Here is a 24,100-nt window from a genome sequence, read left to right as displayed (position 1 = left end):
CTCTTCGCATCATGAAATGGCTTACTAATAAATTGTCGGCCGTTATCCATGATCTCCATAGGCACACCAAATAATCTGAAAATAATACTTAAGAGTGTGCACGACAGTTATGCTTGATGTATTGTGCAATTGTCGAATAATGGGGTACTTGGTAAAGTAGTCGATGATGATGATGAAGTCAGTACCATGGACTGAAAGAGGTCAAATGTGGTTTTGGACCAAAGATGGGTAGGAACTTTGTGGGATCAGTAGTTCTCTGTGCTGACTTGGCATATGTTCTTGACATGTCTTGTACTTCTTGACGATGACTTCAATGTTATTGTTAATACCCAGCCAATAGACTGTCTCTCTTGTATGTCTTCTCATCTGATCTATGCCCATGTGTGAGGGATGAAGTTATTGAAGAATATCACATCACAAAGGTTCTGGTATGATGACCTGCCTGCCTTTAAAAATGACTCCCTGGAAGATGCCTAGCTTGTCCCGATAAGGCTAATTAAGGCCAAAATGGTGTCTCATGTTTGTGGACATGTTGGATTGAATCAGGCCATCCATCAATGATGTTTTCCACAGTTTCTGGAATGTAGAATCTTTCACCATTTCTTCTTATAACTGCTGGCGTTTGCGTTATGCAAAATGTACCAGATCAATAGGTGAACTTGCATTCTCCTGCAAGTGTAACGTTGCAGCTCCCTTGAAACTGCCAATTTTGTTGAAACATTTTGCATATTTCATCATGAACATCTGTGACACCCAGGAGGATTGATTGTACTTGCACTCTAGGACTATGGATCCTGCACATAAAATTAGTGAACCGTTATCCCTGAAAGTTTCACAGCAGTAGATTTTGCCATGGCCTTCTACATCTGTGGGTATATGTCTTTTAGAATTCGCAGGGGTAGCATGTTTGCACTTAACCCCCCCACCCCCGCCACCCCAATCAATATTGGCCAATAAAGTGTAGTTACCAACTTTAGGGCAGATAATTTGAAATCTTGGCAAACAGCTCGGATGGTATTACAGCATCTGTGGCAATGAGATTGATGTGTGAAACTTGTTCACTGTTCATCTTGTCATGCATATTGTCATTTTCTGATTTGTCAATCACCTCCTGTATATGTATATCCGTTGTGTACTGCCTGTTTTGGATTATTGCACGGCTCTTTGTAACTGCCTTTGCTTTAGTGCACTGCTGCTGCCAATGGCTCTTTGTACCACATGCCTTGCAGTATTATTGAAAATCTGGACATTCTCTTGGTGCATGCAGAAAGCTGCACCTTCCACATGTCCTGCTAGTTTTGGATATTCTGGTAAGCACATCAGCAATTGGGGTGCTTGGAACTTGTCAGTTTTGTCGAACTGCGAGGATCCTTGTACTTGGATCCTTGAGTAGTTCTTTAATGCTATGAGTTTTGGCTGTCTAGCAGATCTTTCTAGAACACTTCCATGGGAGTGGATGTGGTCACCAACTCAATAATTCTGTCTGCAAGTTCTGCGTTTGAAAAATCACAGCACGTACCCCTCTGCATCTGCTGATGAAGTGACCTATGAATTCTGTAGGCTGTTGTCGAAATGACACGAATTCTAGATGAATATGGAAGTTTAACATGATTCTGAACCAGCCTTCCAATGTAGTCCATATCTTTTGGGGATCCTTTAGCTCTTCTGCGGTTAATCTTGACATGTTCAGAGCCTGTGTAGACCTTCGTTCCCAGTTGTTAGTTTGTTATTTTTTTGTTTGACCCTTTCTCGCTCACTTTTGATCCAGCCCACACCCTGGTCACTCACCTTTTCTAACTGAGCTAAGCTGTTGCTGGTCCTCTCAAAGTGCTGGCCCTCTCAGCATGCTGTCCCAGACAGAACTGACAGGTTATGCGCTGCAATCTCACCGTGAGATATCTGTCGGCTTACCAGCTTTTTATTTGCTGCGCAGTCACCATGCTGTGTTTTCAATGCTTTCTGATGCTGTGACTCTGTTACGGTCTGACCAAAGCATCGAGGGTCATTTCATGCCATGTAACATGATCTAATACTTCACCATGTTGTACCTGTACTTAATATTACTGCCAGGCTGAGCACCATGTTGTTTAGAAGGAACCACTGCTGCACACCATGTCGTGTGTGTTATAATATAAAGGCACCAATCTCTCATAAGGCATTGTGTAAACACGTTGTGGGTTCATTTATTTAAACTAGGTACATGAGGACAAATATACATGGATAGAAAGCTTGAAGGCAGCAGCGGAGCTGTACGTGCTGTTTCTGCTCACAGACCAAAGTGAAACTGAGCCTGGATTACATGACACACTTCCCTTCTGGTGATGACATGTTGCTATCTCCAAGGCATATTACAACAGGCATCGATTCACATCAGCCTAGAATGTTCTTTTTGTTCCCGCTTGAGACAGGAGAGTGGTTCTAATCCACAAAAGTCAGGTGACCGTGGGTGGTCATCTTTTCCAGCTTTTTTGTGTCCTGGTTTAAAATATAAAATTCATTTGAATTTCAGAATGTTACATGCTGGTTCTAGGCATGACACTGGAGAGTGCAAATGCATGGATTTTATCAGCAGATGGGCTGATGCAAGGGCTGAGATGGAAGTGCGCAGTCTTTTTGATGGCAAGGATATGTGATCAGTAGCTCAGTTCAGGGTCAAAACAAACACTCAGGTTGCAATCAGTGTGGTTGAAATTAGTGATGAGGTTATAAAGTTTGTAGTGGAGGCCAAGTCTGATGGTTTGTTAAATTTAAGGACGATACGTGAAGCACTTGGAAATTTTAAGAAATGTGATAAGGTGCTAAATTGATGGAAGTCTTAATTTGGGCCAAACAGTTCAGATTAAAAGAAGAGAAAAACCTGCTTAGTGCAATATTATACCTTTGCATGCATGACTCAACTGACTGAGGTATTGATTGGAAGATAACATGTTTTAATCCTGGAGATCCTGCAGAACACCAACTTCAGCCTGGACATAGACCTTTGTGACCTTGATGAAAAAGGGCGAAGGACACTTTGGTGTTTTCGTATCCAGAGGCAGGTTAATCTTGTGACATATAGAACTAATTTCTAATAAATAGATGTTGAGGAAGCTTGAGAGACTTGAAACAAGAACTGCTGATAAATGTTACCTTGAGGTGAGGTATGAGAACCCGTTCACCCATCCAGCGATTGGTGTCTGACTGATTTAAGTTGCAGAAAATCAAGCAGTTGCTAAATTTCCAAGCTTCCAACTGGGGAAGCTTCAGTGTTGGGGGTAAGATCTTTGTGCTTCAGGAGAATGATAGCAATATATCTGCCATTGTTATGGTGAGTTGTGCTGCGCATGAGCAGCTGCTAATACCTGCTATCCACATCATACTTTTCAAATCCACATTCATCAATTGTCTAGTAACCATTGCCTTTGAGTGGCTTCAGATTAACAATCCTGATAACCTGTTGATGAAAAGCTTGTTAATGAGTCTTGGAGATACAGACCTTTCTTAGAAATCTAGAATCCTTCCCACTCAGTCCAAATCACGTAGCAGTTATATAATCTTAGTGTTCCTGGTTAGAGCAGCAGTGAAAAGGTGAGTGTTGCTGTATTTGGTAGGCTGCCTAGTTGTAAATAGTTAAACTGCAGCAGTAACCCTGTCCTCACTTGTGGATCCCTGGACCTTTTTTTTTCGCTGCATCGATATTTGGTAAATGAGTTGTCATCTTACATGGAGTTTCTGCACTCCATGTCAAACAAGAGCTGACCATCACTTGGTTTAGAGACACGAGATGGGGTGGTGAGGGGCTTTGTGTTTGCACAATATAGTTGATTTAATCCAAATTGCTATCCACCATGTTGAGAATGCCTATGAGCTGTGTAAACCCTTGCTTGAATTTCTGACTAATATTACTCGAGAACAAGAAGAGACACTTGAAACTTTAGATTAATTCCTCTGAAGATTCAGATCGATAATTGTTCTGTGCAGCTATTGGGACTACCACAAGCTGACATTGTGATTTAATTACTACAGTGAAGTCCACATCATTTGTATCCCACACAGCGATTAAGGACAAATCATTGAGCTGCCAAATTATTTTTCTCTCCCTGTAGGCAGCTCCATCAACTGAAGCGCAGTCTAATAACATCGAGCAAGGTTCCGTGTCTACAGTGAGGCAGACTGTTGGACATATTTTGCCTGCCAGCTCTTCAGGTGCTGGTACCACATTAACAGTTCGGGTCTCTGGCAGCACGAACCAAGGAACAACAGCGGCTACCTTGGCGCAGGTGCTGCAACCTCAGACCAATGTCAGCCTTCATCAAGACCAACTCCTCCCTCCTCGAGAGCTCCTGGCTGACAGCCGGCCCGAGACCCTCGCCGAGCTGGGTCTGTCTCCCGAAGAGCTGGCTGTAGCAGCTGCCGCTGAGGAGGCAGCCCGATTGGCGGCACTAGAAGAACCTAGGACGGTGACGACGACACAGGTGTCTCTGGTGTCTAAAGGGACTGCAACTGCAGGTAGGTGTGTGTGCAGGTTTGGGCTCTGAACTGCAAGAGTAGTAAATAGGATGTATGGTTAAAAATGACTGCAAGCTAACTAGAGGCATGATCGTCCTAACAAAAATCTTACACGAATGTTGTGGGTGTTAAGTGTCATTGGACAAATTCACAGGATCGGGCATGATTATAATCATCTTGGCAGTCAGTAGCCAATCAACATAGAAATAGGAGGCCATTCAGCTCCTCGGTCCTCCTGCACCATTCAATTAGATCATGACTAATCTGCAAATTATCTCCCATTTACCCACCTCTTCCCCTTGATTCCCTTACCCAACAAGCATTTGTCAAATAAAAGCAAAATATTGCAGATGCTGGAAATGTGAAATAAAAACACAAAGTGCTGGGAATCTCAGCAGGGTTGGCAGCATCTGTGAAGAGAGATGTCCATTGACCAGATCAGGCAGCAGAAGAAATTCTGTGAATCACAACTGTTTTATTGTTAAATTATAGTTCAGTACAAATACCAGTTTCCGCTCTTCCCTTCTGGACCCTTGCCCTCTCCAGAAGCATATGCCTCCCCCGCACTACGGGGGAAAAACCTAGCTCTTAAGTACAGGCTTCAATGAGCATCACCTCTCAATTCACTCTGAAACTTGTCCTGGTTTACTCTTAAAGGAACCTGCATTTCTAACATTAAGAGAAACAGAGTTAACATTTGGGGTCTAATATATTGATAGATACTTCTCTGGAAGTACCTATCGATCTTAGTGTTGAAAACTTGACCCACGATGTTCACAGCTTTTTGGGTTGAGTTGGGGGAAGCTCCAGATTTCAGCAACTCTGTGAACATGCTACCTGATATCGCTCTTTAAAAAGCCTAGCTCTTAAGAATATGTTTGCCCACCAGAGGAAATAGTTTCTCTGTAACTACTTTGGTTGATCCTTTTAACATTTTCAACTCCACAGTCAAATCATCTGTCAGTCTTCTATACTCAAAATACAAACCTAGTCAATGCAAACGGTCTTCATAATTTAGCCCTTTTAATCTGGCATAATTTTGATGTATCTGCACAGCATCCTCACCATAGCCAGTATATCTTTGTGGTGTGGTGCCTAAAACTCCAGTTGGGGTTTGAGCCAAATTTTGTTGTTTTGGACAATGTGAAGGTTACAGAAAGCACTTGCTGCCATGGAACTGTGCTCCAGCAAGGCAAAGATGATAGGGAAATTGGCAAACAGCAAGAAAAGGTGGTTAAAAACAAAAAACTGCGGATGCTGGAAATCCAAAACAAAAACAGAATTACCTGGAAAAACTCAGCAGGTCTGGCAGCATCGGCAGAGAATAAAAGAGTTGACATTTCGAGTTCTCATGACCCTTCAACAGAACTGATTTTTCTTTACAATGAGAGGGGTGAAATATAAGCTGGTTTAAGGGGTGGGGGGGGGGGGTGGTGTGTGGAGAGAAGTGGAGGGGGGGTGGTGTAGTTGTAGGGACAAGCAAGCAGTCACAGGAGCAGATCATCAAAAGATGTCACAGACAAAGGAACAAAAGAACACAGGTGTTAAAGTTGGTGATATTATCTAAACGATTGTGCTAATTAAGAATGGATGGTAGGGCACTCAATGTATAGCTCTAGTGGGGGTGGGGGGCATAAAAGATTTAAAAATAATGGAAATAGGTGGGAAAAGAAAAATATATATAAATTATTGGAAGAAAAACAAAAGGAAGGGCGTGAAGATGGAGGAGGGAGCTCAAGACCTAAAGTTGTTGAATTCAATATTCAGTCCGGAAGGCTGTAAAGTGCCTAGTCGGAAGATGAGGTGCTGTTCCTCCAGTTTGCGTTGGGCTTCACTGGAACGATGCAGCAAGCCAAGGACAGACATGTGGGCAAGAGAGCAGGGTGGAGTGTTAAAATGGCAAGCGACAGGGAGGTTTGGACCACAGGTGTACTGCAAAGCAGTCACCCAGTCTGCATTTGGTCTCTCCAATGTAGAGGAAACCGCTTTGGGAGCAACAAATGCAGTAGACTAAGTTGAGGGAAGTGCAATGAAAGGAGTGTTTGGGCCCTTGGGCGGTGAGGAGAGAGGAAGTGAAGGAGCAGGTGTTGCATCTTTCGCGTGGGCGTGGGGAGGTGCCAAAGGTGGGGGTTGAGGAGTAGGGGGTGATGGAGGAGTGTACCAGGGTGTCCCAGAGGGAACGATCCCTACGGAATGCCACCGGGGGGGGTGAAGGGAAGGTGTATTTGGTGGTGGCATCATGCTGGAAATGGCGGAGGATGATCCTTTGAATGCGGAGGCTGGTGGGGTGATAAGTGAGGACAAGGGGGACCCTATCATGTTTCTGGGAGGGAAGAGAAGGCATGAGGGCGGATGCGCGGGAGATGGGCCGGACACGGTTGAGGGCCCTGTCAACCACCGTGGGTGGAAAACCTCGGTTAAGGAAGAAGGAGGACATGTCAGAGGAACTGTTTTTGAAGGTAGCATCATCAGAACAGATGCGACAGAGGCGAAGGAACTGAGAAAATGGGATGGAGTCCTTACAGGAAGCGGGGTGTGAGGAGCTGTAGTCAAGGTAGCTGTGGGAGTCGGTAGGCTTGTAATGGATATTGGTGGACAGTCTATCACCAGAGATTGAGACAGAGAGGTCAAGGAAGGGAAGGGAAGTGTCAGAGATGGACCACGTGAAAATGATGGAGGGGTGGAGATTGGAAGCAAAATTAATAAGTTTTTCCAAGTCCCGACGAGAGCATGAAGCAGCACCGAAGTAATCATCGATGTACCGTAGAAAGAGTTGTGGAAGGGGGCCGGAGTAGGACTGGAACAAGGAATGTTCCACATACCCCATTAAAGAGACAGGCTTAGCTGGGGCCCATGCGGGTACCCATAGCCACACCTTTTATTTGGAGGAAGTGAGAGGAGTTGAAGGAGAAATTGTTCAGTGTGAGAACAAGTTCAGCCAGACGGAGAGTAGTGGTGGATGGGGATTGTTCAGGCCTCTGTTCTAGGAAGAAGCTAAGGGCCCTCAGACCATCTTGGTGGGGGATGGAGGTGTAGAGGGATTGGACATCCATGGTGAAGAGGAAGCGGTTGGGACCAGGGAACTGGAACTTGTTGATGTGACGTAAGGTGTCAGAGGAATCACGGGTGTAGGTGGGAAGGGACTGGACAAGGGGAGAGAGAAGGGAGTCAAAATAAGAAAAGGTGGTTGTTGGTTCTTAGGCAGGTTTCGGACAGACTCTAGAGATGATGCAAACTGCCATGGTTCAGCAAGCACAAATCGCACTAGACTGCATCTATTCTCTGAGACCTGTCACTGCTTCAGGTATTCAGAATGAGGTTAATGGTGGTGAGCTATAGTAGTGCACGTTTCACCGCCTGAATATTGAGAAATTGTGTGAGAACACACTGTTATCTCTGGCACAAGTAAACTATAATTTGTTCACTCAGCTCCACATTTGTGCTGTACTTTCACAGGTGACACCAGCTGTAGAGAAACGAGTAGAGGAGCCCTTGTCACGAAAGTATAATAATTCTCATAATATTATTGTGATCTATTGTAAAAGTAGGTTTTGGATAGTTCGTGTGTGTGCGCGTGTGCGCGATTTAATTGAATTGGAGACAGCTGGTCTGGAGGTTTTGACTTATCAAAAGAATCTAGGTTTGAAATGAACATGGCTGAAGTTTTAGAATGTGAGGTGAGGAGATTTAACATTTTTAGATAAATCAGGGTAGTTAGAATTTCAAAGAGATGGTAAGATGTTACACCTAGCCAGAGCAGCTAGGCTGAGCAGTGTGTTTATTTTTCCCAAAGGTTATTGACAATATTAGCATCATGAAAAGATTTATGTTATGAGAAAAGTGAAGTTCCAAAGACACATGGGAGCAATTGAATTTACATTAAAAGGGAGAAGCATGTATAAAGGAGAAGAAACTATGTGTCAGAGAAAGGCATTGTAAGATCTACCAAAAATGTGAAAGGCCTCCAGTATTTGTGCATTAAGCTGCTGTCAAAGAAACCGAAGCTGGGAAAAGCCACTTTGAATTCTACTGTCCAGGGTATTGCGTTGACTTGCCTGGATCTGTTTAAATCTTTTTTTTACCGTTGCCTTAACAGGTGTGTAACTGGAAGCCAGGTTAGTTAGGGGTTTTAGGACTTATTGTAGACCTAGGTATGTGCTTGAAACCTTTTGTTGATAAATGTTTAATTTAGTTTTCTAAAAAAAAAAATCTGTAAGGTCTTGGTGGACTTATTACTACTGAATTCAGGACAGGCATCTCAAAATAACTACTAATTGCAAAGTCGTTGTGACCACGTGATCAAATTTCCCTTGTGGATTTGATCTGCCTGGCACACATCATCTAATGTGCCATAGCAGCCCTGCAGACAGGCATTGCAGCTACCCTCTATCCTTCAAGTCTGTCATTCTGTCCTGCAGAATAGGCAAATGTGGATGTTGACACCCTTGTCAGTTTTGTTGTGAAGGGTGTCCAGCTGAAACATTTCCTAGTCTGCTGTTTTCAGCTTTTGACAAACCCAGTGTGTTCCCTGTTCCTCTTCCCTTTAACATGTTCACAGACTTTCCAGCATCTGTAGGTTTAATTTTAATATTCTTTTATTCATTCGTGGGATGTAGGCAAGATCAGCATTTATTGCCTGTCCCTAATTCACCTCCAATACAACTGAGTGGCTTGTTAGACCATTTCAGAGGGCAGTTCAGAGTCAGCTGCATTGATGTGGGTTTGGAGTCACATACGGGCCAAACTAGGTAAGGACAGCGAGGGCCGTAACTTACGAGTTCCGGGGCAGTGTATCTGGGGGATACTCTAAGATGCACTGGGAAACCCAACCCCCTGCCCCATCACCACCACTGGAAGCTCCCAGGTAAGGATTTTGTGGCAGTTGCCCAGGAAGTTTAAATTTCCTTTGGGCAATTGTCCTGCACTGGCAACCATCCAATGATGCGATTTAAATCGCAAACTTCAGGTGGTTTCTGACTGTCATACAGCAATAGGTACCCAGAAAAAGTTAGAAGAATTAAAACCACTTCTAGCTTCTGGGTAACTATTGTACAGACCTCCCAAACACTCCGTACGGCACCCTCCCCAGCTGAACTGATCCGAGTCAGCCAGGACCGTTAAAAAGGGGGCGTGTTCTCCTTTCCTCCAACACTGCAGCCCTGGACAAAAGACCATGGGAACATGCTGTGCTACACAGATCACACCCAGCCCGAATCGAAGGTCGGGTGAGATAAAAGCAGTTGGATTTCCAAGTAAGTAACTACAAGCGGAGTGGCAATCCCACTCAATTGCCACTCCACCAGAAGTTACGGGCAATTTCAGAGGGCAGTTAGAGTCAGCTACGTTGATGTGGGTTTGGAGTCACACACGGGCCAGACTAGGTAAGGATAGCAGATTTCCTTCCCAAAAGGGCATTAATGAACCAGATGGATTTTTAGTTTCATTGTCACCATTATTGATACTAGCTTTTTATTTCGGATTGAATTAGCAAGTGAATTTAAATTCCCTGTTGTGGTGGTGGGATTTGAACTCATGTGTCTGGATCAGTAGATTAGTGTGGTGATTAAATACTATACTAGTAATGTACTGAGCCACTATACTAATGTACCACCTGTACAGTTTAAAATAAAGCTGATGTTTGTCGTTCCGTTAAAAAAGTAACTAATCTTTGTGCTCTTCAACCTACTGATAATTAACTGTTAACAACACTGCAGTAGTTTTGAACAGTCTTTCCCCCCTCTTTAAAATGCAGCAAGGGAAGAGGCCATGGATACCTCATCGGCAGATTTAGCAACAATGCAGCCAGCACAGCTGTCGCACCAGGCACTGCAGACACTGGTGTCCCTGCAATCCATCGTACCATTAGCTGAACTTGCACAGCAAGATATAGAAAGAGCACGGCAGCAGCAAGCTGCAGAGAGCAACCAGCCCTCCCGGCCAGCAGAGGCTCTAGCGCCAGCAGATAGTCTCAATGATTCTACCTCGGAGACCAATGGGCCACAAGAACTGCCTAGTACAGTCTCAAGTGTTCAGTTGCCTATTCAGAAGACCACAGGCAAGTATGGCAAAATAGCTTTAGTTTTTCTTCTTTTGCTTTTCACCCAAAGCTCTGCTGCCCATATTCTAACTCATCACCTATCACGCCCATGTTCGCTGTTCTCATTGACTCCAGTCCAATTTTAAAATTCTCATTCGTTTTTTCAAATCCCTGCATGTCCTTGTGCCCTCATCTATCTTTGTAATCTCCTCCAGCCCTACAACCCTCTGATCTCTCCAGCCTCTAATTCTTGCCTTTTAGGGATCCCAGTTTTTCCATTGCTCTGCCATTGACGGCCATGCCTTGAGTCCTTTAGGGTCTAAGTGCTGAAATTTGCTCCCTTAATGCCTCCAATTCCCTCTCCTCCTTTAATATACTCCTTAACAGCTACTTCTTTGACCAAGCTTTTGGTCATCTGTCCTAATACCTCCTCCTGTGGCTTGGTGTCAAATTTTGTGTGATTTACACTCCTGTGTATTGCCTTGGGATATTTTACTATGTTAAAGGTGCAATATAAGTGCAAGCTGTTTACAGGATGTGAGCGATAATGGTACACCCACATGAGAAAGGCAAGGTGACATTTTGTAACTGTTGTTTCACCAAATGGCTTGCTAGAGTTTTGAGCTGGCATTGTAATGAGGATCAGGAGTCCAGTGTCAGCCAGACTAGGCAGAGATGGCAGCTTCCCAAAATCACACCATGAACCAGTTGGTTATGATAATCTAGTAGCTTCCATGGTCACGTCTTTTCTCTAGGTGTCAGCTGGCAATGCAGTTTCACAAGATATCATGGTGCAATGTAACCTCATGACTTTTAGGTTGTTAGTCCAGTATCTGATACTGCAATATCAACAGCAATGGATAGGAAAACCCCATTGATTGGATAACCAAGCATTCCAAAGTAGTGTATTAACTCACAGATAAGTGCCACGTTTTTTTAATGCGAGAAACAGAAAGTGGGACATTTGCTGCATGCACATTACTGACTACTTTAACCTGTAGTACAGTCTAAATGCAAGAGTGACTCAGTACAATAAATAAATAAAGACCTGTATGCTGCACCAGAGTTGCATTATTTCCAAGCTACACTGCATAAATTTCTTACATTTTTCTAACACGATCGTTGAAACACCTCAAAAGTACTTCATGGTGTTTGGAGTGCAGTGCGAGAGCCTTTCTGTACCAATAATATCCCACAGACAGCAAAGCAGATTATACATGGAGAGATGTATCAAGGCTTGTGTCCTGTTCCCGTCAGAGCATCCAGCTGGGTTTTGACTGTCCCTGTTACTTTTTTTTTTAAGAGGTGTATATTAATAAAAGTATTTATTTTGTTCCAAAGACCATTTTTCAAAAATTCATTTATGGGATGTGGGCATCGCTGGCTAGGCCAGCATTTATTGCCCATCCATAGCTTACATAACAGTATATTTTCAGTGTATGTAAATTTAATGAAACAGGATTCCAATGGACTCACCATCACTTCAAGGGCAATTAGGGATGGACAATAAATGCTGGCCTAGCTAGCAACGCTACATACCATGAAAGAATAAGTAAAAGAGAAAATGTTGAGAGCCTTGGTGTTTTTGTGTCTCCTTTCCTTCCTTCCTGATTAATTAGTCCAAACGCTTGTTTCATGCTATCCAACCCTCCTTGGCTGCTTCAATGACCTTTTTCCTGAAGCTAACTTATTTATCCCCTGCCCGCTTCTCCAGCTTATTGCTCAACTATTTAGGCATCACCTAATTACCGATGCTTGCCTTACTACTCATCTCTTGTCTTCAACTTACTCAGCTTGGCACAGATGTCAACTAGTAAGCATAATGGATGCAGACTCAATGTGAGACAAATGTTTCCTTGAAATAGGGACTGAATTTCCATTTGATTACAGGATATTAAAAGTACATGGCATTACATCTTAATGTAGCAGCTTGGAATTACAAACTGTAAGTGAGGGAAATATTATGGTAAAACTGACCATTGCTTTCCTTTATAACAGGTTTGGCACCATACACTTCCCTCTTGACGTCATCAACCAACCAAATCTCTAGTCCAATGAAACTACAGGCAGCCACTGCTTTAGCCCAAGTGGCCAATGGAATTGGCCTTCCTGTGTCGGTAAGTGCTCCTGTAAGGGCAGGCAATTTGATACTGTTGCCTCCCTTGTAAATTATTGGTTGACTTGTACAACAATCTTGAACGTTTCAAAATAAGTGAAATGAAAGCAGAATTATTTAAAGAAACTTGTGTTTATATAGTGGCTTGTTACAATGTGAAAACATCTCAGAATTTCACACACTTAATGATAGGAATTCTGAACAAGGGACTGGCTTTTTGTCTCTGGGACATGAATTCAGATCCAGAACAGATTGATGGGATTTCTGCTGATTCGAAGAATCCTTCAGTCTCCATCCAGTATCTATAGGGTCTAGAACAGGAAGCTAACTGTTGTACTGAAATCTTATTAGTCTGTGACCTGTTGGTGTTGCATGGGATGAAATGTAGCTGAAGTTGAACTAGAGCAGAGGAACTTTCCTCCATGTTTAACTGTGATGGTCCTAACTCAAAATGACTTAATACAACGGGTCTCCATAACAGGAAGGTGTTACATTTCCCCAATATCCTTCTTTCCTTAAGGGTAAGCATAGGCAGAAAAGCTGCCATGTCATGGAAATGTCCAATGTCTACCTAAAATTAGTATTGTACATAAAAGAAAAATGAAAAAAAAGAAAAAGTTAAAAAAGATTTCCTTGAAGTTGAGTACAAATTTAAAGTTTGTCTGTTTGCATCAATGTGATTTAATTAAGAGTTGCTGTTAAGCAGCAGCCTATCACATTCTTTTCCCCTCATGCTCTCCCCCACTCTTCACCCGACCCGACCCCCCCTCCAAACAATAAATGAGAAACCCTGAACATGCTTTAAAATACTTTGAAATACAGTGAGTAATTAAAGGCAGATTTGGAAGCCCTTTTATGCGTAGCAAGATCCCATGGCCCCCTAGTGTTGATTGACCAGTGATGTTGATTCGTGGAGGAATATTAAACAGGATACAGCCTGAAGTGGTTCACACTAAGGATTGCTATTGAATTGTAGTTGTCATTTTGTATGGAAAGATGGCAGCATCACTGCTTTGGGCAGGCAGAATTTTTTAACCTGCCCTCCGGTTAAACTGGGATCCTGTCTTCTACCTGCTCCAGTGGATCAAGTCCTAAGACTCTACTCAAAGAATAGTTCTGCTGACTGATATACAACTCTGCCCCTCAACCATGCCATGACATACTGAGCTGGCTTTTTATCTTTATGTCGTGGTACTGAAGTAAGTGTTGGCATATTTTCCAGATAGGCACATAACTTCACTTGATAAAGATTCTGGTGGCTAGCACTAAATGGGTGATTTTTGACAATAGATAGTTTACTTCACCGCTAGAGTAGATTCACAGTATTGAGAGGTTCAAAATTTTTCCCAACTTTTATGTTACAGAACAGAACAGAATTTGGGCAGACTGTGTAACGCTGAAAGTCATGATCACAATCATAAAATTCTGCCCTAGGTTTGATCTCTCTGTGCCAGAGGCTATCTAGCACAGGATAGAATAAGTCTAATGTTTCTGCCTGTCTGAGCTTTGACAACAGTAGAATAATATCCCAAGGCAGCCACTATGAGGATCGAGGAAATTTCTTTGAATTGTTATTACCTGGAAAGTTGACAGTAATAGATCAATAGAACAAGGAACATGACTAGGTGATGTGATGGAGTGGGCAGGTAATACCCAGGCTGGTATAATTGTAATGCAGAAAGCCCAGAAAGAATGGTATGCATTGTTCAGCAAACCCCAGAGAAGATATGTAGGACCTTAAGGATTTTTTACTAATTAAAAGTGCTAAATAAATTCAAGTTGCTGTCATAGAAGGAGAGAAACCTTGCAACTTTTGCTTGCGTACCTTGTACCATTTTAAAACAGAAATAGCTGGAAATGGGCAGCAGATCTACCAGCATCCTTAAAACTGCAGGTACATTGTCCAAAGTCCTGCACAATGAGGGCTGAGACCATGCCAGATTTCTGATTTTCCTGGATTTTGAATTACCAACCAACTCCTTCACACAGGCTTCATGGGAACACAGAGAAACAACTGATTTCTAATCCTCCCCCCTGAAAGCAGCTGGGGATGTTGCAATCGGAAATGTGGAGAGAACCCCCAACTCTCTCCCATTGGTGGTACAGGCAACTTTGTGTCCAGGGAATAGCGAGGGCTGGGAGGAGACAAATCTTAAAACGCTGCAATGACTCGTCCTGTGTGTGCACAGCTGTCACTGATTCCATTCTCTGGGATTAGCTCGATAACGGGCTCTTCATTCCTCCGCTTATCGTGTTCCGGGAGCGGTGCCCAGATTTCCCAAGAGAAAAAGTCCGGTTTTCGGACAATCCTGGCTTCGGACAGCCAGATTTTGAGTATTGTATCTGTCAACGGTCAACATTTCAGATATACGCCCCTCATCAGAATTCACCTGCTGTATTTTCTTTCTGATCACTGCTGGTTGACCCCATTTTATTCTCTAACTCTTCCGTGGAAATCTAAAGCCAAGTACTTTCCAGGTGACCAATGTTTTTAATATGATTCCGCAGAAACATGATGCATCTACTCTTACCCAGCCGAAGCCAACAGCTAGGAAGGAACCCAATCAGTGGTATGACGTTGGTGTATTTAAAACTACAAGCACGGTGGTGGTTTCCTATTTCCTGCCTGCAGAGGGCTCTCAAGGAGAAGAGGTAAGATGTGTGTGCAAATGCTATTGTTAAAGTGACCACACCCTTTTATTGATGCCTGAAATACAGTCAGTGCTCTGTCGCATACTATTGAACTGTAAAATCTTCCTGTACATTTTATCCCCCTTGCCTGTCTCCCAAAGATGCTGACTGTTGCAAGGGTATGGTTCAATGGGCACCAGTTTCCCTCCATTACCTTCTGCTCCCCAGCACTGAGTCACTGTTTTTCATTTGTGAGCTCAAACATTGTGCATGGGCAGACTGATTTATTGTGGGTGGGACGAGAAACAGTGGGTTCGAAGCTCTAGGCTTCTCAGTGTCCCAATTTACTGAGACCCATGAGAGATGAAATTTGCAGCCCTCCTGTTCTCTCCAATTCAGTACAGCACAACACCACATGGTGCATATCAGCTATCTGGGGCATGGGGGGATGGGGGCGGGGTGGGGGGTGAACCTGTTATATATATTTTACTGAAATAAATTATTTCATTGGTTTTTTTTGGGAATGATACCCAATTGCTTTAGTTTATTTAATTTGACCCACCTTTTTAGAAAAAAAATGCAGTTCTCCCATAACCTTATCAGTGCCATTGTTTGGCTTCCTGTTTTTGGAATCAGTTATTTTATAACAAAAAAAACCTCAGTTTAAGCAATGTAGCTGCTGAGAATTATGTAGAATTTTACAGCGCAGAAACCTGCCACTTGGCCAAACTTATCTACGTCAGTATTTATATTCCACACGAACCACTTCCACCCAATTCCATTCAAGTCGAGGGAGAAAAAAGGAACATAGTGGTTGTACTAGAGGGCCAGTATAGTTAGGGGGATTGACACTGTTCTCTGTAGCAAAGAGGGAGAGTCCAGATGGCTGTGTTGCCTGCCCGGTGCCAGGGTTCGGGACATCTGCTCAGGGCTGGAGAGGAACTTGCAGTGGGAGGAGGAGGTTCCAGTTGTCATGGTCCATGTAGGTACCAATGATATAGGTAGAACTAAGAAAGAGGTTCTGCAGAGAGAGTATGAGGAGCTAGGCACTAAATTGATAAGCAGAACCTCAAATATTATGATCTCTGGATTATTACCTGAATTGTGTGCAAATTGGCATAGGTACATCAATTTAGAGATCAATACGTGGCTCAAAGATTGCTGTGGGAGAAGTGGGTTGCAGTTTGTGGGGCACTGACACTGGGGAGAGTTGGGGCTGTACCATTGGGACGGTCTAAACCTGAACTGGGCTGGGACCAGTGTTCCTGCGAACTACATAACTAGAGAAATGGAGGGGGTTTTAAACTAAATAGTAGGGGTAAGGGATCAAGTGTAGAAAGATGTGGTACATCAAAGTGTAGACAAGGTAAGAGGAAAACAGTAATATGGGAAATGAGGGTTGGAGAATGGCAGGAAGGGACAGAGAGAAAAAACCTAAGAATGCACAAAGAATCAAGACTGGATGTCAAAGATCACAAAAAGACAAAACTTAAAGGCTCTGTATCTGAGTGCACATAGCATTCACAACAAAGTAAACAAATTGATGGTGCACATTGAAGTAAATAAATATGACTTGAGAGCATAATGGAGGCCTGGCTGCAAGATGACAGGAATTGGGTCCCAAATATTAAGGGGTATATGACCTTCAAGACGAATAGGAAGCTAGGTAAAGGTGGGGGGTTGCATTGTTAAATCAAGCATGGCATCTGTACAATAGTTAGAGATGACCTTGGTTCAGGAGATCAGGATGTAGAATTGGTTTGGGTGGAGATGAGGAATAGTAGGGGAAATAAGTCACTAGTGGGACTGGTCTACAGGCCCCCTAACAGTAACCACAGTGTAGGGCAAAATATACAAGAATAAATATTGGGTGTTTGTGTCAGGAAGATGTAATAATTGTAATAATGTTATTGGAATTTATTATTAAGTAGAGTAATAGTGGGGTCTAGGTCTGTGTATGTGTGTGAATTGACGTGTATGTGCGTTATTTGAATTAAAGGCAGCTGGTAAGTAGACGTAGGTGTGAAGGGAACATTTGCATTTTCATATAAACCAGACTAGATGTCACCTAGCCAGAGTGGAGTTCAGAAACAGTGTTTATTTTTCCCAAAGATTACTGGTAAAATTAGTACTATAAGAGATGTTAGTCATCAAAGAGGCCCAAAGACATAGTGAAACAAAGGGGAAAATATGTATATAGGAGCAAAGGTTGTGCATGAGAGGAGGCATTTTAAAATCTAACAAGTGTGAAAAGCCTTCATCTACGCCTCATGCTGCTGTCTACAAAGGATTGAAATTAAGGAAACTCACTTCGAGTTCAACTGATTCAGGGTATTGTCTGTCACCTTGCCTGTGTTTTTTAAAATCCTGTCTTACTGTTGCCTTAACGAAAGTGTAACTGGGAGTTAGATTAATTAGGGGATTTAGAAGTCATCATAGTAGTAATATGTACATTTAACTTGTACTTAAAATCATTTCTTCCATTAATAAAGGTTTGATTTAGTTTTGTAAGAAACCTATAAGATTTGGTGGGTCTTATTACTGCTGAATTCAAGGCACGCATCTCCAAATTTATACAAATAGCAAAGGAAAGGTTGTGGCAGTTGTTTCAAGTTTCCCTCTGAGATTTGAGCAGCTCAGCATTTACCGTTGCTGTGCCATAACATTTGTAATAAACTGATGGCAATAACCATGGGTGACTAATCTACTTATAAACTGGAAAAATCAGATTGGCAGCCATAACCTAGATGAGGAGTTCACAGAATGCTTTTGAGAAAGTATCTTACAGCAGCACATTCTGGAACCAACCAAAGAGCAGGTTATGTTAGACTTGGAATTGTGTAATGTGACCAGATTAATTAATGACGCCAGAGTAAAGGCACCCTTAGGTAGCAGCGAACACAGCGGGCTGAATTTTCCCAGAATTGCACTAAGTGCGGTAGCGGGCAGGTAAAATGGAATCCTACCCACTGATGAAAATGGCGGGTTTTCATGCCATATCTTCCTGAGCTCGCCTCATTATATATTCACTCCTGCGAAACATGCCGTTTCCAGCTTGGGAGGTGGTGGTCAGTGCGAATGCCCTGCAGAGGAGGACAGCAGCCCACCGCTGCAAAAGGATGAATGACCTCCTCCGTTCCACCAGGGTAAGTCACTCTTTTCATCACTCCCAACTCTCACACTCTCAAACCCATCACACATTCACAGGGCCCTCACACTGCCAGTACAAGGGACATCACCACTCACTCTTTCACACACACCATCATTGCCCTCATCCCGTGCATGGGACCACACACCACCCACACAGGCCAGGCATACTTATCACCTGGCTTGGCAGGCATGCTGATACATTCTCCCCATCTCTATTCATGCAGGACAAACTGGCTCACAACAGGAGGGAAAGGCCATTGACAGGTGGAGGGATGCCAGAATTCAAAGTTCTGACAGAATTCGAAAGCACAGCCATCCAGCTGGCCGGCAATGACCAGGACCGGCCCTGTGCTGACGATGAGGTCGGCGCTGCTCTACCAAGTGAGGATCCAGTAGTGCAACATCCATCAGACAACCGTGCTGTGAGTAATGTGTCTGCTTTTGCAGGCACACCTGGGAAGCAGCCGACAGAATCCACGACCCAGAACCTCCAAGCAAGTTCTGAAGAAGAATCTGAAGGCAGCCTCCCTGAAGTCGCATCACAGTGCTCACCCACACCCTCCACCAGCGCAGAGTCACACACCTTGGTGGGACCTAGCTTTACATTAGCCTCGGGATCACAATCTGGTGAGCACATCATACTTTCTGGTCCACAGCAGGTGGAAGCAGAGACTTCTCAGGTCCCCAGCACTCGGAGGAAAGCTGGAGGCCAGAACGTTGCTGAGTCTGAGTCGGACGATGAGCCTCTAGACTTGGTCATGTCACGGTTGCTGGAGCTGTAAAGGCAAGCTAGGGAACAACAGGAAGGGATGCCTGCTGCGCTCCTCAGATTTCAAGGCATGATGGAGGAGTCCGTCCATCTTCAGGGTGAGGTGATAGTGCTGGCATTGCAACGCATCGAGATGAATACCGGCAGGATGCTGGCCACCGTGGAGACCTTGGTCCAGGATATCACTCCTGCACTGTTGCATGAACTTAACACTATCACTCTAGCTGGCCTCCAACAGTGTGTACGCAAGAGGGATGCTGGGCAGCTCAATCTCACTCCAGATACCCCTTCCGCTTACTGAGTCAGCCAGGGGCCCTCGGGCACCCATAGGGAGGAGGATCAGTAGGTGCACACTCTGGGGCCATCCGCCCAGGTGACTGTGAGAGTGACCGGCCCATCCGAATCCCCTCTTCCTGTAACCTCCGCAGATTCAGCTTCACAGGCCAAGGAGGGTGCCACTGTTACACAGCAGGACCTCGAAAGCAAGCTGGGCACCCCCCCCAAGTCTCTGCCCTCCAGAGGATGCCCGCCAAAGTCATCACAGTCAGCAGGCTGCCTCCACCTCTGCTGTGGATGTCTGGAGAACACCAAGACGTAGGGACAGGGTTAGGAAAGTTAAGGAGAATTAGTTGCACGGTCTGGGCATGAGTATTAATCACTTGCACATAATGTGCACTATTGTCAGTAAACTCCCAAGAGTGCCTGCCTGCCTGTGGCTCCTTGTTCTGATGAGAAGTGTTCCTGTCACTCAGATGTGAAACCTTTCTGCACAAGATAAAAAGCAGGTGTCTCAGTCCAGGGCCTGTTCCCTGTGCGCTGTGTGGTCTTCAGACCACTGTGATGGCCCAGCCTCACACTCCCTGGAAACATTATTGATGCCTGCACTTTGGCAGTGCTGATCATTGCTGCCAGAATATAGTGGGCAGGCCACAGAATTCCGTCATTCTCCCTGTACTCTTAGCACCTTTAAGGTGGGGCTGGTCCCCCTCATTACCAGCCTCTGTGACCAGTGATGCTCTGCACCAGCTCCTGAAGGTCTGAGGTGCTGAAGGCGGACACAGCACCAGATGCGTCTAAAGTTTCATGGCTGTGTCTCTGAGGTGGCCTTGATCATGGAGCACAAGTGAGCTGCCCTCAGCCAGACAGGAGTCAGACATTCTCAGAGGATGTGTGAAGTACTAAAGTACTATGGAGTGTCCTCACTGCATGTTGTTGTCAAGATCTTGCGATTGAGCGACTATTAGGGCCTCCACTGCATCTCCATGACAGGCGCATTCTCACAGAGGGAATTGGTGCTACGATAAACCAGACTGGAGTCAAACGTTCATAACCACGATGTGAGGATCTCCGGGGACACCTCGCTGCATGTCGCCATCATCCTCCACAAATCTGGCAGCAATGAGGGCCTTCCGAGTGTGCCTGCCTCATCTGGCCAATGCGAGAGCCTCAACCCTGGCTTCGTCACCATCAAGGGCCCCCTCACCCTCATCCCTGCCAGCATCCTCCTCATAGGAGGAGACGTGCAGCTCCCCCATCTCCTCAGCCAGCTCCTCTCCCCATTGCAGCACCAGGTTGTAAAGGGGGCAGCGGACTACGACATTGCGTGACACCCTCTGCGGCTGTATTGCAGGGCTCCACCAGACCGGTCCAGGCACCGGAACCACATCTTCAGCATTCCAATAGTGTGCTCCACCAAGTTGCGAGCTGCTGCATGAGCCTCATTATAGCGTCGCTCTGCTGCAGTCTGAGGCTGCCACACGGGTGCCATCAGCCACGGCTCTGCGGGTAGCTCTTGTCCCCAACGAGCCAACCCTGCAGCCTCTGTGGACCCCTGAAGACCTCAGGGATCTGCGACTGACTCAGGATGTAGGCATTGTGCACACTCGCTGGGAACTGTGTGCACACCTGCAGGATGTGTTTCTAACGGTCATATGCTAGCTGCAAGTTCAGTGAGTGGAAGCCCCTGCAGTTGATAAAGTCTGCTGAGTGTAGCAGTGGAGACCTGAGCACCACATGAGTGCCAGCACCTTTGGGAATCCCGAGATCTGAGAGAATCCAATGTCTGGCTGTCCTGGACCTGGGCGAAATGCACAAAGTTGTTGCCATTGGAGAAGATTGCACCTGTGACTTCATGGATGCATTTGTGGGTGGCAGATTGTGAAATTTCACAGAGGTCACCTGTGGAGCCCTGAAAGCAGCCACTGGCATAGAAATTGAGCACCGCTGTCACTTTCACAGCCACAGGCAGTGGATGCCGTTCTTGTCCCCTTGGCGCCAAGTCCTGCAGTAAGTAGCAGATGTGAGCCACTGGGTCCCTAGATATGCGCAATCGTCAGCGACACTGGTTCTCAGGTGGTGTCTACAGACCCTGGGTGTCGCTAGGTGCTGACCACCCACGGCTTGCTATGCTCCTGGGCAGTGTGTGGGGGAGCCCCTGCTACCCCTACTTCATGAGGTCGCTGCTCCTGCCTTTGTGTGGCCTGGTGTCTCAGTCACCCTGTCCTCAGTCTTATACTGTCTCTGTAGGCCATCAGGCAGACAGACAGGTCACCAGGATCCATGATCCTGACATGGTCCCCCTGCAGCATGTAAGAGAGAGAAAGATGTGGTTATCATGGTTGTTCTTAGCACCTTTCCTAGCTCTGTGTGACCACCTCTTAATGCCTCCTGGAGATTGCTGGTCACCCCTCAGGTGGTCAGAGATGCGTGCGCTGCATGGCTGCCCTGTCAGCTTACGACATGGGGGACACTGGTCTAAACTAGGATGCTGAGATTACAAGGGGCTGTGAGTGCCTTCAGCAGAGACTGCTCCATGGCCAGCGTTGGTGAGGAGATTGTACACATGCCGTCCAATAAAGTGGTGGCAGACTCGAAGTCTGTGCCAGGGGTGGATGGGGCAGGGTGGGGGGAGGTATGGAGAACTTGGTAGCCCTTTGGTGCCTCCACAATGCTTGATTGGGTGGGCAGGCTAGGAGCCTGACCCCAAACATGTCACTATCTCAGTTGCTGAGGCATGGTCAGTTTATACAGGTGTCCCTAATGCGTGGCAACTTCCCTCACTAATCCAGCTGCCCGCCCCCCACCCCTGCCATGTGCAGGATACAGTGCCAGGGCAGCACTTGATCTACCCCCACCCTCAGCAGTTGCCTCTGAGGCTAGCCAGCACTTGCCCCTGGACACCCCCACCCCTCAGCAGTCACCTCTGAGGTTGGCCAGCACCCCCACACCACCCACCCACCGAAGACAGCCACCCCTCAGCAGTTGCATGCAGGGCCAGACATCAGTTTGCCCCGGCTCCCCTGAGGCCTGTAGACAATGGCCAAGCTGTGGAGAACGCTGCTGCTCACTCACCTCAATTCAATTCCCCCAAACTGAAGGCTGCTGACGTGGACGGACGATATGATGAGGTTCTATAAGCCTGGCAGGATGGCCTTTTAACCAAATGCTAATGAATTGCAATTAGTTCCCCACCGACCGATGGCGGGAATCATGACCGGCCGTTGGCGGGCTGAGTGGAAGATCACGACCTGCCGTTGTGAAGTGGGTCCCACCATATTTTCCACGCATGCCACCTATCACCCCCGCTGCCAGCGGGCTCAGAAAATTCCACCCCACATGATTGAATTTTATATCAAATTTGAAAGGGAAAGGAGTGGGTCTAAGGCTAGCATTTTAAACTGAAATAAGGGCAATTATGTGGGCATGAAAGCTGAGTTAGCTGACTTGAACCGGAGTACTAAGCTAGGAGATAGATCAATAGAGAAGCAGTAGCAGACATTTAAGGAGGTATTTCTGAATACTCAGAATAAATATATTCCTACTATAAAGAAATATTTTAAGGGGAGGACCACCATCTGTGATTAACTGAAGAATTTAGGGAAAGCATCAAACTTAAAGAGAAAGCATATAGCTGTGCAAAGATAAGTGGCAGGTCAGATGATTGGTCAGAATATATAAAGAACAGCAGAGAATGACAAAGGTTAATTGGGAGAAAGAAATTAGAGTATGAGAGGAAGCTAGCTAAAAATATAAAAACAGATAGTTATTTAAACAGGAAAAGAGTAGGTAAAGTGCATGTTGGTCGTCTAGAGAGTGAGAATGGGGAGTTAATAAATAATAAGGAAATGGTGGATGAAATGAACAAATATTTTGCTTCTGCCTTCACTGTAGAGGATACAAAAAACATTCCAGTGATAGCTGTCAATTGGACAGTGGAAGGGAGGGAGAAACTTGGTGAAATTACAATCAACAGGGAAGCAATACTGAGCAAACTGATGGAGGTGCAGGCTGACAATTCTCCTAGTCCAGATGGACTTCATCCTAGGGTCTCAAAAGAGGTGGCTAATAAGGTAGTAGATGCATTGTCAATTTTCCAAAATTCCCTAGGTTCTGGAAAGATTCCATCCACTGGAACGTAGCAAATATAACCCCTCTATTCAAGAAGGGAGGGTGGGAGTGAACAGGAAACTTTAGGTCAGTTAGCTTTACGTCTGCTGTGGGGAAGGTATTAGAGTCGATCATTAATTAGGTTATAAATGGACACTTAGAAAAGCTGAAAGTAATTGGGAAGAGTCAGCATGGTTTTATGAAAGGGAAATCATGTTTAACCAATTTTTTCGAGTCCTTTGAAGGAATAACGTGTGGTGGATGGAGGGGAGCCTGTAGACATACTGTACTTGGATTTCCCTAAAGCATTTGATAAGGTGCCACATCAGAGGTTATTGGGGAAAATGAAAGCTCAGGGTATAGAGGGTAACATTTTAACCTGGATAGAAGATTGGCTGGCTAGCAGAAAACAGAGTATGCATAAATGGATCTTTATCTGATTGGCAGCATGTGACGAGTGGGGTCCTGCAGGGCTTTGCGCTGGGGCCTCAACTTTTTACAATGGCTTATATGAGAACAGCAA

General features: G+C 45.0%; 1 protein-coding gene across 4 annotated transcripts in view; it reads left to right on the top strand.

The window, feature by feature from the left end:
- LOC121279855 (host cell factor 1-like) overlaps positions 1-24,100 on the top strand; it is a 117,254-nt gene that overhangs the window by 71,096 nt on the left and 22,058 nt on the right. For all 4 annotated transcript variants that reach the window (XM_041191317.1, XM_041191320.1, XM_041191321.1 and 1 more), the window contains 4 exons: positions 4,086-4,488; positions 10,241-10,543; positions 12,524-12,642; positions 15,150-15,293. In XM_041191317.1, coding sequence (XP_041047251.1) covers positions 4,086-4,488; positions 10,241-10,543; positions 12,524-12,642; positions 15,150-15,293 — 969 coding nt within the window. The remainder of the gene's footprint in view (positions 1-4,085; positions 4,489-10,240; positions 10,544-12,523; positions 12,643-15,149; positions 15,294-24,100) is intronic.

Source organism: Carcharodon carcharias, chromosome 7, assembly GCF_017639515.1.
Source record: "Carcharodon carcharias isolate sCarCar2 chromosome 7, sCarCar2.pri, whole genome shotgun sequence".
NCBI lineage: Eukaryota > Metazoa > Chordata > Chondrichthyes > Lamniformes > Lamnidae > Carcharodon > Carcharodon carcharias.
The sequence above is the reverse complement of the archived record's forward strand: the minus strand, read 5'-3'. Positions and strand labels throughout refer to the sequence as shown.